Source organism: Rhinolophus hipposideros, assembly GCF_964194185.1.
Source record: "Rhinolophus hipposideros genome assembly, chromosome: 7".
NCBI lineage: Eukaryota > Metazoa > Chordata > Mammalia > Chiroptera > Rhinolophidae > Rhinolophus > Rhinolophus hipposideros.
In genome coordinates, this window is record NC_138053.1 from 14,471,653 (window position 1) to 14,488,006 (window position 16,354).

At 41.0% G+C, this 16,354-nt stretch overlaps 1 protein-coding gene across 5 annotated transcripts in view; it reads left to right on the forward strand.

Annotated features, from left to right (window-relative positions):
- ZNF608 (zinc finger protein 608) overlaps positions 1–16,354 on the forward strand; it is a gene marked incomplete at its 3' end in the record, with an annotated part of 109,807 nt that overhangs the window by 38,171 nt on the left and 55,282 nt on the right. For all 5 annotated transcript variants that reach the window (XM_081053535.1, XM_081053532.1, XM_081053534.1 and 2 more), the window contains one exon: positions 8,791–9,046. In XM_081053535.1, coding sequence (XP_080909661.1) covers positions 8,791–9,046 — 256 coding nt within the window. The remainder of the gene's footprint in view (positions 1–8,790; positions 9,047–16,354) is intronic.

Genomic DNA, 16,354 nt, shown 5'->3' on the forward strand with positions numbered 1-16,354 from the left:
GGTGGCTGTAGAAGCTCTAGGATTTTACCTCTCTCTAACCACCTATCTCTGTGCTAAGCGATGCAGAGCTTTACTGAGTTGTTTAATTTGATATGAAATTAAAATTTCAAAGCTTTCATTAATTTATTGAGATTGATCAGTATTTAGAATCAGCATTTGGGAGGTCTGGAGGGAAAAGGGAAGGACAAGATGTTTATGCTCAGCCTCTTAGACATGTATTTATGTGAGCAGTGTTTAGATTTGCAGGGAAGAGAGTGAATGCTACCAAGACAGTATGCTGGGCAGGGGTCAAAATGACCCCTTTCTGTGGCTGACCCACCATGCTTTGGAGAGGCACCCCTGAATTCCCCCCCCCCCCCCGTGTGACTCAGGCACTTCCTTGTTATTTCATTTGTTATGACCAGCATGTATTGTGTTGATAATTCAAATGTCTAAAATTTTAGGTGATAATACTCCTTTTAGGTATGCAAGTGAGATTCCCTAGTATCAGGTAAAGAAATGAGGATTAAGAATAAGGTGATTACCCCCGGCCCCCAACAGGCTCTTCTTTCCTTTTTTTCCACTTTCCTTCCTCCCTTCTTAGAATCATGTCTTGTCCAGAAGGGTGAGGGTAAGAGGCCTTCAGTCTTTCCCTAACTTCAGCCTAATTTCAAGGAGAATTTAGGGTCATGCAAAGATGGGCAGTGTATTGCAGTCCAGATCTACTAAGGGGCTCAATATTTAGAGGTTTTGAAATGTAATTTGTTCATCAATATCAGTGCATCCATGTTAAGGAAAATCCAGAGTTAAAAATCCAGAGTTTAACTGTTGATCTTCTTCTGGAAAAGTTTCACTCTTAAGGATTGGATACCAGGTCTAATTGATAGCAATGGGATTGTGTGAACTTTACAGGAATTCACCTTTATACAAAGTACGTAAGGGGACTCATGAGGAGGATTAATCCAAGAAGACAGACTCTATTTAGTACCTTTAGAAGAGTCTCCTTTCTTTGTGGCTAGTTTTTGTTTTTTTAAGTGTCTTTGGAAATAGACAGGATGAGAGCAAATCAGATAATCCTTATGAACGAGATTTGAAAACACTGACCATTTACTGCTACTATTTAAATACAGCACACCCAGTAGTCTGAGCTCTGGAAGATGTCAGCGGCACTTTTAAAACAGATGAAGAGTCTGGCTCAGCATAGGATACTTTTTTTTTTTTCAAAGAACACAAATGAGGCTAAGTATGTGACAACTGATGAGCTCTGGTGGAAAGGCTGGAGTCCCTATGTCCCTTCCACCTCCACCAATGTCACTTTCCTGTGAACCTCTACACGGTTGAATTTGGTTTGACTTCCAAACAAACAAACAAAAAATAAGATATTGAGTTGAATAGTTTAATTAAACTCCATCTTTACATACTCAGTACCTTTTCTTTTGCTTTGAAAAACTGTCAACATTAGAAAATGAAGTTAAAATAGTCACTTGTTTAAAGTACATTTTATGCATGTGGTTAGCCCATTTGTGCCTCCACTTTGTAACCTGCATGTAGGGCCACATTTGGAGTCATACACGAATAGTTAGTGATCCCCAACCCACCCCTCAGCCTGCAGCGAGAGACCCTGGACTGACCCTAGATTTCAGGCTGGCTGGAGTCCTGGTTGGAAATGGAAGCATTCATCTTGGCCCCACTGGCCTTGGGGCCAGAGCCCTAGTCCATCCCCAGGGAGACCTGCCAGGTCTAAGCCTTTAAAAGCCCTCGAGCAGCTAAACCTGTGGCTTTTTACTTAGAGCAGTCTCTGGTCTTCCCACCTGGGAATCAGAAAATGGAGATAATGGTATAACTCCCAGTCGTTGTACATACTGGTAGTTGTAGCTTTTGGAATTGGATGATTTAAAACAATCACAACAAAACAAACCAGAGCTTTGGTTTTGTGAGGTTTTTACTGAGGCTTCTGAAGGGATTGCAGTATTTGCTTGGACACGCGAGGAGCACTGTCCTGAACTATGTGCAAAAGTAAAAGGTGGTACAGGTGGGCGTGGCTTCTAACACAGAGAAGCGTCAAAAAATTACCTTGGGAGGAAGGTTTCTTTCCATCTTGTGTTCTGTTTTACTTTGAGAAGAGTTTTCTTGTGCTGTTACATCAATGTTGGTTCAAAGTCTGGCTCGGCTGCGGACACTGAGTGACATTTTAAAGTCGCTTTTCTCAAGTTTCTTATTTCTCATCTGTAAAGTACTTTCTTCACAGTCTCGTTGTGAAGACTGAATGAGAGAATGCACACTATAATGTAACCCTTCCTGTGTTACATGTGTTGAACAGTAACTGCTGATTGTTAAAACTGTTTTTTTTTTTTTTTTTGGTTAAGTCCACAGACTTTGAAGTCAAAGGGGTTTGGTTTTGAATTTCAGCCCCTTAGATAAGTTGCCATTCCTCTGAGATCTTCCGTTTCTGCCTCTATGAAATGGGGATGTTGTGAGAGTTAAATGGAGGACATAGAAAATGTGTGGTACCAGGTATACAGTAGGTAGGCCCTTAGTAAGAATTTGCCCATGTCGTTTTTCTCAGAAAGCTTTAAAGCACAAATTGCTTTTGATCCTGTCTCCTAAGAATTAGGAGTGACTGAAATACAGTTCCAGATTTGTCCATCAGGGATGGAGAAAAGATGAGTGCGTAAGGAAACAGTTTTTTGAGCTTCCCTTGCTTTGCTAATGAAGCAGGGATGGAAGGCAGAAAGGGTGGTGAAATGGAAAGTGAGAGATTGAGGCAGTGGTCAACTCTAAAGAGCTGCAATTTCCCCTACACGAAGAGCAACCTCGGTCTAATGCTTTTTAAATTAAAGAGGTGACTGTGGGCAGTCTCGTAAAACAGCCAAATATCAGCATATGAAGAAAACGTGAGCATTAAGTCATCGTGCCCCGGTGCGCTCCTAGAATGTAAAAATATTGACTGAGCAAAATAAAACACCATTCCCACTCTGGTTGTTGGTGATCTGAGAACCCCAGGATTGAGGGGTTAACAGCAAGGTGAGCTTGGAGATTTGCGGCAACAGATGGAAGAAACCTGGGGCGAGCTCCCCTGCCCTGGGGTGTGGGAGGAAATCTTTCATCCAGGCTTGCTTGTCTCCCTGGCCCTGAGCTTCTCCTTCTCCCTCCTACTGGCAGCACTACCTGTCCCCACAGTGGAGCCACCTGACTGTGTCTTTGTTGGGTCTGAGCAGAGCAGGAGTGCCCACTGGAGCGCCCCAGCCCTGCCCTGGCAACCCTTCCTCATTGGCTATCAGTTTCCAGGTACTGGAAACCATCACTGGCTGACGAGTCACTGCTCCAGCCATGCAAAGCCGCCACCACCAACCCTCCAGCTTTGGAACCTTCCTTGCTCATCAGCACTCAGGAAGCCCTTGAAATAAGATGAACAGAGAAAATATTGCCAGAATATCTCTGCAGACAGCCACCCCCCCCCACTCCCGTCCTCTGATTACACACACTAAGTGCCGCTATCTGTGTAAATAACCTTCTCTTCCCCGCCTCTCTCTATTCTCCTTGCTCCCCCACTCCCATGCTCTTAGGCTCTCTCGAGTGATAAATAGCCAGGCTACTGCTCAGCGTGCACCAACACCTGGGAATAATCATGCAAAAATAACAGTGAGAGACTGCCGCGCGTCTGTTCTTGACATTAACTTTCCTCAGTTTGACAGGCTGCCATCACCAGCTGTTAGACTTATGGGTCTTTTTTTTTTTTTCTTTTTCTTTTCCACTGGAGATGGCTGCTTTCCTGCTTTTCCTCTTTTGGGCTGCAATAGGTTACATCAGTGTCCCATCAAGATGACAGAAAAGAGCTTTGACAAAGGAACAGTTACTAAACCCAGCCAGTTCTCCATTCTTATATTTTATTCCAGTGATTGGTATTATTAGACTACTAATTCCCCAACGATTTTTAAATGGAGTATCTGATTATGACCAATTTAGAGAACTGCCCCCCAGAAAGATATTCATAACTGCCTCTCTTAAATTGCCTTTTGAAAGTAGCGAATCCTAGCTTTTAGCCTGATAGGGCCAAAGCACCTATTGATTTCTTTTTAGTTTACGTCTCAAGTATATTTGTAATAATGATAATAATATTGACAATGGCAATGGCTTTTATTTATTGAGTGTTACTCTGTAGTGGGCCCTGAGCTAACTTTGTCTGTGTGATCTCATGTCACGTTAGCCAGGTGTCATTTTCATCTTACAGATTAAGCCACTTTGTCTCACAGAGATCCAGAGACTCTCCTAAGGTTATGTAGCTAAAGGCAGAGCTGGATTCCAGCTCCAGAGATTGACCTTGCCCCATGCCGTCTCCCCCTACAGCTGCTGTTTGTACTCAGGCCACCCTGGACAGCCCCTGGGGTGCGGTTCCACAGTTACAATTGTAATTTTGCTGTAGAGGGACGATTATTGATTAGTGCTGCAGTCTTGCCCACTCTTGTTTTGCTAGCAGGCTGCACAGTGCCTGGCACACAGCAGCTGTGTAGAAATTATTTATTGGGTGGATATATGATCGAGTTTAGGTGAGTAAAAGGAGCCTTTGTGGGGAGCAGCGTATGAAAAAGAGGTGCAACGAGAGATTAGTGGAAGGAGGTTTTGTCAGAGTGTAGGATTCATCGGGACGTGGTATAAAATGGGGGTGGATTATGCTGCCAGATGCCAGTGCATGAAAGGAGCAGTATTTCCCCAGGCTGAACTTCTCAGGGTTAAGCCCTTTTTCTTATACTTTTAACACACTTTAACTGCACTTACCCATGCATTTGAAGGGGATTATAGATTTATGTTAAACATAGTAGGATATAAAAAGGAGCTTTGTAAGGTTGCTTGAAGGGTTAGGGAACTGTAATATCAGACCAGGGACTCTTTTTTGTTTTTTTAAAGCCATTGTTTACTGAGCTAAGCACTATGCTGAGCCTTCACTAAGCATGAATTATCTCACTGAGTCTTCACTGCGGCTCTGTGTGGGTAATTGTTATTTTTGCTCCCATTTCTTAGACCCAGACACTGAGCCAGGTAACTTGCTCAGAGTCCCACACAGCAAGTACTGAGAGGGCCAGGATTTGAACCCAACACAACCCGAGGCCTAGTACTATCAAGTCCAAGTGTATGCGGCCTCCTCTCCAGAGAGAGTACTTGTGAGAACTGGTGCTGCCCTCTGTATTAAGGAGCTTCATTGGTTGAAGAAATTATGGTTCAGTGTAAGGATCAGTGACCTGAGAAATGAGGGTGCAGTAGAGTTGATCTTTTGTGTAAGGCAAAAGTAACTGTTGAAACCCCTCAAAAGTCCTGCTTTACATATGGTACATGTGGCTTTGTGTTAGATACCATGAGATACACAAGAGAACTGAAACCTTTTTGGGGGGAGCATCTCCCACTGGGAGCGTTCATGGGCAGAAAGAATTGTCCACACTCTGAATGAGTTCCATCCACCCCTTTTGTCTCCTCATGTCTGTTAAATCCCTACTGTAAAGTTTCTGGTTGTAGAATGCTGCTCTTTCATTCTCACCTGGGCTACCATTAGAGATAGGTTTTTGCCATTGCGCAACTATGGGCTACATTTCTCTCTAGAATGAGTCATTTGGGCTAGATGACCTTATATCTAAAACATTCTGTGACTGGCTCCGGGGAAAGCTGGGAGGTGAGATTCTGCTGCCTGGATCTGGGCGGGTGACCTCAGGCTGAAGGGAGGCTCAACCCTCCCAGTTGATGCTACCGGGAATGTGGGCCCAGTGTAGCATACTTTTCAGTTATTATGTTAAGAGATAGTGGAAATTCATACATGTCCCTAATTTTTTGTGTTGGCCAAAACATTGGAATATTTTTAAAAGTAGCATACCTGCCAAATAAAACAACTCTGGGAATAGCTGTTATTCCTCACCCTCCTTTCTCATTGGTGATTTCTAGGGAAGAGGGATCCCCAGTAGACCACATGGGTGGTCTTTGTTCTCCCTTCCAAATCCTAAAATCCCAATGGAGAAAAGTTCCCTTGTCTCCAGTCACTGGTTCTGAGGATCCCTGGCGTATGGGAATGGTAGTTTGGAGCTACTGTGAGGAAGCCAGTGCAGAGGAAACACTAAGACATTTACTTGTGTAAGTCCAAGAGTAACCTTTAAAACTATGTTACCTATAGAGTTTTCTTACCGAGTTTTAAGGGTTTTAGACTATTATCACATTGGTTGACTGTTTATGATTAAGTTCCTATATATAGTCAAACTCTCGTTTTAAAACGTGGGGACAGGGCTCCAGTGTCCCTTCTATAAATGTCATCAACTAAAGGTTTTTTTTCATTGCATTTGGAGTATGTTAATGGACATAAGCACATTGACCTTGTTAGTAGGCCCTGGATACCATGGCCTCTCCACTCAAGCCATCTAGATTCTTTAGAAATTTGATGTTTGGAATCACATGCATATCCCAAATAGTATATGAATGTATGTATCTGTATGCAAATATATTCATAAGTACAGTTACACTTACATAAGGATTTAGTCTAGAAATTCTGTTGTGATATGATTTGTTACCTATGCATTTTCCTCTTGAGGAAAATGGGCCTCGGTGAAGTTAAATGATTTTCCAAAGTTACAAGTTTAATTAATGTGTCAGAGTTGGGGCCAAAGTCCTAGGGTCCTCATGCCCTGTCCTTCTAACTTCTGTTGCACACATGGCCCAATGTTTAAAGATCAGGATTTTTCAATCAAAGAACCGATGCGCTCTAAGACTCCTCACCTCTTTTGTTTCATTTCATTATCTTGTTTATCCAATTGAAGCTATATTTGTTTCTCTTAGAATTAATGTAGGCCGTCAATCAAGTGCTACAAAGAATAGTTTGAGGATATTGTTCCATTTTGTTTTTTTCAGTTTATATGTGTAGCATCAAATTACAGTCAATTTACAACTAACTATACAAATTAAGAGGTTGTTGGGACACATGCAAAAAAAAGTGCAGTAGCTGGTTTCTAATTTTCCTTGGTCTTTGTTTTTAATTCTAGAAAGCCATTCTGATCTCACACATTGGGTCCCCTTCCCTTAAATTCCCTCCCTCAGAGCTCCTTCCTTCATTTGTCAGCCCAGTTTTAAAATAGGAACTATCAGTGTGAACTTTGATCCACATTAAGCTGTATTTACGCAAAAGCATAAATCACCAGATCTGGGGTTTGGGACTGTTAAATGCTTTTCTTTCTTGGGCTCTGTGATCAAGAAGGAAGAACAATAAAAAGCATGGAGCAAAAGAAGTTTTATGGCAGCTCTGAGAGCAGGAAATTAAGTTTCTGTAACATGCAGTTTGGATGAAGGGCTGTTCTATTGCATCTTGGATCACTCAGGCAAGTGAACGTCAGTTTATCATTTTAGTGAAATGCAAAGTGTAGAAATAGTTCCTACAGTCATATGAACAAGGAGCCCGCACAGATGACTGCTTCAGCTGTTTAACTAGAAGCACACTTCTTCATGTGACTTATCTTGAAATGCACTGTGTATGTGTGTGTGTGTGTGTGTGTGTGTGTATTTCTTTTTTTTTAAAAAAAAACAACAAAGACTGGATAATATTATGTCTGTAGACAACGTTGCTTTCTTACAAAGGTTAACTGGGGTATATGGACAGCAGACTAAGATAGCATTTTACCAGAACAACCTTCTATGTGTCTTTTTATACATATGATTTACTAGCCCAACTGACGCAACATGCAAGGTGTCATTCCTTATATGTAGGTGGTGCCCATGTGCAGCGGGCATCTGGAGTGGTGGTGAAGACCTGCCTTTGCATTTTTGGCTCTTCCACATTTGGTAACCTGTCAGCAGAAGTAAATCTCTTCGGTAGCAGTCATAAATCGTTGTTAAAATGGGTCAAAGGACTGAATGAGTTAGTTGGTGATCTATCTGTTTGGGACATTCATGGCCTTTGGCCTCATCATAGCCAGACTCCTAAACTTTCCATGAAGAAATCCGTTGCTGCTCTTCTCAGGACAGGGGGGTGCAAAGGAGTTATTGCAGCAGAAGATCTTGTGTTGGCTGGCAGTTCTGTTTCCTAGATTCAGAGAGAGGGCTGCTGAGTCATGGTCAAGCTCATCAGGGATCTTTCCAAGTTGAACCACTAAAGGAATTGTATATTGGAGAAACTCAAATTCTGCTGATGTGGGGCAAACTTATTCATATCTCCATTTTTATGAATTTTGCCAAACTTTGCAGTGGAACACTTAATTAGAAGTTGATGCTTAATATATGCTAATAATATCTAGTTTGTATGTCTCAGTGCATATAATCAAATTTATGTATTTTATATATTCAGCAGAGGAAGTTAATATATTTTGGTAGTGATTTTAATTCATTATGGTTTATAAAGTACTTTGAAAACAATTTTAGGCCATCTCCTGTGCTTAGATGTTCAGTGATGTATAAATGGTGTTTATTGGAATTTTCTCCTTTGGAAAATAATGTAATTTTGAAAATAAGATTTCATTCCAAGTGGGCAATAGCCTTAATTTTGCAAAGCATATTTTATTCATGTCTACTGAAGCTAAAGGTTGTCTGCCGGTGAGTTTAGAAGGACATCGAAGGTCTGCCTCTAATGCAGGAAGCTGGAGCTCCCAGATTTGCCTTGTTTGGGGTGAAAAAATAAAATGCTCATTTCTGTTCTACTTTCTATTTTGGTACCATTAAAACACTCAAAGCCTATTATAATTGCAAATGAAATTTGGAATGGTGGTATGTTCTAGAAGTGATGTGAACAGATTGCGTTAAGAAGAACTCACAGAATGCAGCACCACTGCAGTAAGCCTGTCTGTCTTGCAGGTTGACCCCCTGTTTACAGTGCCAGCACCACCACCGCCGATTTCCAGCAGTCTCACGCCTCAGATTCTACCCTCCTACTTTTCCCCATCTTCATCCAATATTGCAGCACCGGTTGAACAGCTTTTGGTTCGGACTCGTTCCGTGGGTGTCAATACCTGTGAAGTTGGAGTAGTGACAGAGCCAGAGTGTCTTGGGCCCTGTGAACCTGGGACCAGTGTGAATTTGGAAGGGATCGTGTGGCATGAAACAGAAGAAGGTAAATACAATTTCTTTTTATATATTTCCTTGTGCCCTCTTCCCATGATGTATTTATGTCACCTGTAAGGGGAATTTGCTTTGTGGTATTCAGAGAGGAAAGAAACGTGTTTTTTTTTCTGCTCTTTGTATTTTTGTTGAAATAAGAACTATGTTTGTCTTTTTGTTCATGGCTGCTTTTACTTTCAGAATGAGTCAGGTGTTCCTAAAAGTGGTTCTCCACTTTAAGTGCTAACATGAAGGACTGTGAGAAGCAAGGTGAGGGTTACCTTATCCCCTAAGAGGTAGCATGGAAATGAGAAAGGGAGTTAGACCTCAAGTTCATTTTCTTCTCGGTGTGCCAGCTCATCTATCTGTCTTGATATTTTTGTGTTATTAAGGCTTATATCTACCTTCTGAAGTGAGCCAGTGTTTTTGCATTTAGTGAGGGCCATCACCGTAATGGGGCTCTGGCTATGGCTGGTTGGTACTTAGAGCTAATGAAGCCAAGGTCAAAGGCTTAAGCTCGAGTTGAGCCAGTAAGCTTCTGTGGCCAGCTGGATACCATAGCACCTTCCCTGACCCTTAACTCAACAGGCCATCTGACAAATGCAATCCATTAGTCACAGGAGAGGCAAGGTCCAAGAGAAATGGATCAGGATTAACCCTATCATTGCTATTGAAAATACAAATCAGGCATATGTCACACGTATAGTGGTTCCAGACCACGGTTGGCCACATCTATCGCAGATGATCATGAAGGACACAGCATGTTTCAGATGTTCTGTGCAGGTGATAGACGCCAACTAATTAAACACTAAATACCAAGGACAGAGCTGCATTGCTCCACTGGGGAATGAGTAGAGTAGAAAAGGGTACTCCGGGGGAACAAAGGAAAATGAAGAACGGGGGGGGGGGGGGGGGAACTGTTTTCCTCTAAGCTAGACTGGTCAAGGATAAAGGAGATGGCAGTTGTTACTATCACCGTCTTTCGGGAGGGGGAAAGGGCAAGGATGAGGGTAACAAGAAGTGTCTGAGACTAAAAATCATTGTTTAGGGTCCTCTGTAACAAGGGGAAAAATTAAGGGCTGAAACTTAAAGAGGAGAAAGTAAAATATATGCAAAAGAAGCTGAGTGGATGGGAAAGGGGATTATATTGGGAGTAATTGTTAGGAAAGAAGTAGTTGAGAGAAAATAGTTTAAAATAGTGACAAACTGGGGGATGAAAGGAGAGAATAAAAATGAAGAATGAAAATCAGTGACAGGTGTAAACATAATTATATGAAGGCAGAAATTGCTTAAGGTGTGTTAACATAGAAAAACAAAAATTCTTAGAAAAATCTTTGAATTCTACATATTACATTAAATGTACTCTTCTAGGATATATTTCATAATTAGATTTAAAAATTGTAGACAGCATCAATAAGGAAAAATAAAGACTTATATAAGAAGGAACCAGAGAAAGGGAACGAAAACAGTAGATATGTGGAACTCTTTTGTTTGCTCAAATGGAAGAGAGAGTCAAATTTTACTTTTGGCCTTAGAAATTTTAGGGGGCACCTCCCTCATTGTACTTTTAACTGGAAAGCCATTTAAAACAGTACTATGCAAACACATTGGGAGGGATTGATATAAGAGGAACTGGAATTAGAATGCTCCCATCTTGCTTGCCTGTTCAGACACTATCCAGTGCAAGGAATCCCGGGTGGGACACAAACTACTAATTGCCTCTCTTTGGACTGTGCACAGTTCTCCTTCCCTTAGCTTTTCCATAGAGCAGAATAGATGGATAAGGGCTTCAGGCTGGTATCTTTGTGTGAAAAGTACAGAATAAGACTCAAGACATAAGGTCACCGTTAATTAGTTTAGGTGCCAATTTTCAGGACCAGAAAATGATTTGGAAAGAGTAAGGGTTAATTTCCATAAACTTGAAAGTCAGATTTTCTTGTACTTGGATAATTTATGCATTAGGGTGAAGCACTATCTTCCATTTCTTAGCTATGACTTAGTCATTATTTTATTTATTCCAGTGTAGGGTAGGATCAAGTTCCTGTAGTATGACCTCACTGGGTGGTAGATGTTGTAAAATTAGCCACAAACTTTCTGGAACAGCTGTAAGGCCTTGGGTTATTTTTCACTTTGCTTAGAAGTCTGCTGGGTTTTGAATTTTAACCTTAGCTTCTAATAAAAGATGGGATTATTTAGGGGAAAAAAAAATCTGTGTTTAAAAACTTGATAAAGTTGATATGGAATTCTTATACTCCAGGCATATGTTTAAAGAGCTTTGCGGTATTCTTATTATTCTTATTGTTATTATTTTTATTATTGTTATTTTCTGAAAAATCAATCTGATTTTGGTGTACCTGCTTTTATACGCTGTGATCCATCCATCTCTGGATATGTCTTCTGTACATTCATACGATAGACTGATAGCTGTAGAAGCTTTTCACACACAGTAATGGAACCCTGGGCAGCTCAGGCCTTCCTTTGACTGCCTCCCATTTTCCTGGATTTGGAATGTGTGGATGTTTACTGTGGTGACAAGAAGGAGCTGGAACTGCTAACAGAGTTATTCTTGCTGAATAAACTAAACTTCTGACCTCTGCAGAATTTAAGAACTCGTCTTAGTAAATAAAGGCCTGGGTCATAAGATGTGTGTTTAATGTGCAACCATTTTCAAGAGCATTCCATTTGCATTTTTTCTTAGTACAGAGTGTTTAAGGCTTTTGTACCAATTTAAAAATTAAACCCACTTGACTGTTAGTGTTTCCCTTTCGGTAGAAACAAAGAAGGGAGCAGAACAAACACATGGGGAGAGCTAAAAGAGACGGATATGGGGAGAAGGGGAGGAGAAAGTAAGCCACAGTAGTTTCCTAGTGTAAGGTTTCACTAACAAAGAGCTTCAAGTTGAGCAGTTATAAAACTGTCAGTTGCCTTTGACTAATGCCCTGTAGACTGAGTTGAATAAAACCTCTTTTCTGGTATTTTCATTTTGAGTGTATTATATAACTGGTAGTGTTTTTCACAAACCTAATTTGTTATGAGCATTCACACGTGTGAAGGTTGTAGGTGTGTGTGTGTGTGTGTGTGTGTGTGTGTGTGTGTGTGTGTGTGTGTGTGTGTGTTTCAAGATCCTAGAAATTTTAACAACTTGCATCTGCAGTGTTTGGGGAATACAGAGTCTTCCTGTGACTTCTTTGGATGCCGGTTGGGGAACAGCAAGACTGGAATATGAAATCCCCGCTAAATATCTAATTGTTTCTTGTGCTTGGAGTTCCTCATTTGAGGAGGATACTTTTAGTCACAGACTTTCCCCTCAGTGGTACTGGCAGTACATGAAATCCTGGTTGGCCTAGGAACCAAATTGTGCTCAGGAATAAAGTGTTACGGGAGAAGTTCCCTCTGGAAATAATTAGTTGGTTTCAGATCATGCTTAATAGGAGAGAAAAACTATTACTGCATTTAGATATTTAGTTATTCGACTCTGATCTTTCTACTTTAAGGTGAATGCATAGGAGCAATGATGTATTGTACAAAATTACTCTCAGATGTTGGAAAGAATTTCCTTAGCATTTCATTCTGACATTTGGGACACACATGCCTATGTGTGGTTATTTGTTTGAAAATTTGCCCTTTTGAGGGGGGAGAAAAATAAAACAAAGCAGACAAAACAGGGTGCATGCAACAATGTGTGTAAATTCATATTTTGAACCTGGCTTTTTAGCTCTCTTGAATGTATTTTCCTTTTGATTTTTATTGAATCATGTTTTTGATTGGACTTTTTTTTTTTGCCCTATCAGAGGACATACTTGGTTTAGCTGTGTCCATGGTTCACTGTTATGGCTGTCATTTACCACTGCTCTGTCACTCTGTCATCCCCATCCCCTCCTTCTCTTACTGGTTAAGTAAAGCCACTGAAGAAGAGGCAGTGAGAGAAGGAAAACTGGTATTTGCCAGTGACAACCTTTTAAACATCTACTATAGGTTATAGGACAGTGGTTGTCAACTCTATGCCTTTGAATCACCTGGAGAACATCTAAAATATGCTAATGGCTGGGCACCACTCCCAGGCATTTCTTGGATCTGGATGGGCTATGTGGTCTGGTTTGGCGCCCTGACGTTGGTGTTTTCTCCAAAGCTCGCCAGGGGTTCTGATGTACAAACTAAGCTGAAAACCACTGTCTCAAAGAGGGTGTAGGGGACAGAGTCCCAGAGAGCAGTTTCCAGGCTCTGGGCCTAACGTGGAAAGATGCTGGCTCTGTTATTAAATGGCCATCAGCTGTAACCAGTTGGCCATCAGTTGTAACCAGTTGGCCTTTAGCCACTATTGTTTTGTATATAACTGCCATGGCTACGCTAGCAGTGTGGATCCTACTTCCTGTGTCTCGCCCGGCTGCCAGTGAGAATATAGTGGTATGAACCCCTACCTGTGGGTCTGTTGGTATTCCTTTTTGGCCTCACTATATCCTGCGTTCATCTGACAGGAGCTCAGACCTGCATTACAGAGGGGATGTCCTGGTCCTTTACTGGCTGCTTGACTTTTCCCTTTAAGGAAGTTACATGTGTTATTACCTCATTTCCTTGGGTACCAAATGGACAGAGATACCTGTCTGACTTACACCACAGGGTAAATAGTGCCTGACAAGATGCTGTGGTGTGGCAGGAGAGCATAGTTGTTTAATCACAGTGCTAATGAGAAACAGGGTCCAGCTTTGATCCTGAACGTGAACTCCACAGAGGTTTTTGGGGATTTAATGAACAACTAATTGGTACCACTCTTCCTAATTTATCACTGTGGTCAGGTGGACCTTACTGTTTGTTTCTCCAATGAGCCAGACACAGTAGTTTCATTTCTGTGTGGTCTCTGTTGAATTAATTTTGAAATAGCTCAGAAACCCAGAGTATAAAAGAAAGTTAATGAAGTAGCAAATAAAGGGTTGTATTCAGGAAAATCACTGGGGGCTTTCAGAGGGGACAATGGAAATATAAATAACAACTTATGATAGTATGCTATTATTGAGAAGACTTAACACCTGGTGTGAGAGGAAGAATGCTTCTGCATTTCGTTACCTGCCCCACTATTGAGGACTAGAACTGTGCAGTCATGGGGGAAGTTTCAGATGGCTGCTGGGCATGCACTCCCCATTGGTCCTGTGCTCAACGGAGATAAATCAGCCCCAATGTGTGTGTGTGTGTGGCAGGTGAGCAGAGTTGTTCAAGCACTGTGCTAATGAGGAAAAGGGTCCAACCTTGATCCTCAACAGGAACTCCACAGAGGTTTTGAGGAGCTGAAAGAAGTTGTAGTTAGTGCCACGCTGGGTATCGGCCATGAACTTCATCCTCAGTATCTTGGGCCATTTTGCATTGTTGGTTGCCAATGAAACTATGGTAGTTTCCTTGAGATTCACCACCATTAGTGGTAGAGTAGCTCAAAGGATACTCTTCTAAACTGCATAGTGCTGCCTGTTTTCACACGCAGAAGGCAACTCAGACATAAAATCCAGTCTGCATTTTTGCTGGACCGTACACCACCTTAGTAGCTCTGATAATCCTGTGTATGGTGGCAAAAAGTATTTTTAATAAAAATAAAATTGGTTTAAAGATATATACAGAGGGTGCAAAAAATGTGTACACATTTTAAGAAAGGGAAACTGTATTAAAATTGTAATACTCAGTATACACATATACCGATAACAAAGATGAATACAAGTCACGTGTAACTTCTGCAATGACAAGAGGTGCTCAAAGGGGTTACCACCAGTGTCCAGACACTTCTGATTACGATGAACTACTGCTTGAGCAACAGTGACCAAAGTGTCTACTTGTATACATTTTTTTTTTGGCACCCCCGGTATTATAAATAACTATAAAACTCATACAGAAGTATTTTCTTTTTTAAGATTACTGAAACTAATGTTACCAGCTTCATAAAAAAAAAAAATCACAAAGGAAAAATGGAGAATGAGTATTCACATAGTAGATACTCAAAAAAGATTTGTTGGCTGAAGGAAGGAGTAAGGAAAGGAGCAGGGGAAGGCCTGTCTGTGACATTGTCCTGGGGTTTGTTTTACTCCTCGACTTACCTGCTTTTGCTTTCCCGATGAGGAAATGTGGCCAACATTTGGGTGTGATGAGTGATTGTGTGTTTTGCTGGAAAGCAAGCACGTAGACACTCACTTCACATCTTTTCAATGTGAAAAGTAAGCTGCTCTTAGGTAGGATTCAGCTTAATATTTTTAGACCGAACATTTGTTCTTTTGTGACCTTTGTGTGTATATTTTGGTGGTGGCATTAAGTGTTAAGTAATGAGGCAGTAAGTTTTGCTCTCACTGTGTAAAGACTTTTCGTTACCCTTTTTGGTTTGTTGATATTGTAACTAACCTTATATGTGAATACAGAATGTAAGACATTTAAAACTAACCTTTTTTTCAGACTTAAGTATAGTAAAAGATTTACGTGTTGTCTTATAAGATTTGTGTGTGTGGTATTGTCCTGTCTGCTTATCTTTTCTCTGTAAAGGAATTAGTAAGAACGTCTTGAAAGAGTCTTTATGCATTTTGACTTTGAACTGAAGATCTACCTCCTAATTACAAAATGCAGATGGTCTCATTGGTTGCAAAGAATAACTGTTGGCTCATCTGGGCTTATATTGATTAACATAGTTCATTGATTTTTTTTTCTTTTATTTAGCCAAACTTTTTATTTATTCTGTAATTGCTGACATTTTTTCTTTCTAGTTTTATTGGGAAAAATTGGGGAACAGTGTGTTTTTCCAGGGCCCATGAGCTCCAAGTCATCGTCCTTCAATGTAGTTGTGGAGGGCGCAGCTCAGCTCCAAGTCCTGTCGCCGTTTTCGATCTTTAGTTGCAGGGGGTGCAGCCCACCATCCCATGCGGGAATTGAACCCATAACCTTGTTGTTGAGCGCTTGCGCTCTAACCAACTGAGCCATCCGGACGCCCTTGACTTTTTAAAATACAATTTTTATAGCCGTTTTATTGAGATATAATTCACATAGCATACAATCCACCCATTTAAAGTACACAATTCAGTGTTTTTTTCAAATGTATTCAGTTATACAGCCCTACCACAATTAATTTTATAATATTTTCATTACCTCAGAAGAAACCCTATACCCTTTAGCCATCACTACCACTTACCCCAACCCCGCCCATTTTATTGACTTTTTATATCTCTGTCCTTACTTGATTCTTCATTGTTTTTATGCGTAAACATGTATATTTTATGGATAAGAGAAAGGACTTACTTTCTCTGTGTCAGGAGTCGTGCTGGGCTTCCTTGCAGGTAATGATTTCCTTAATCCTCAGAAC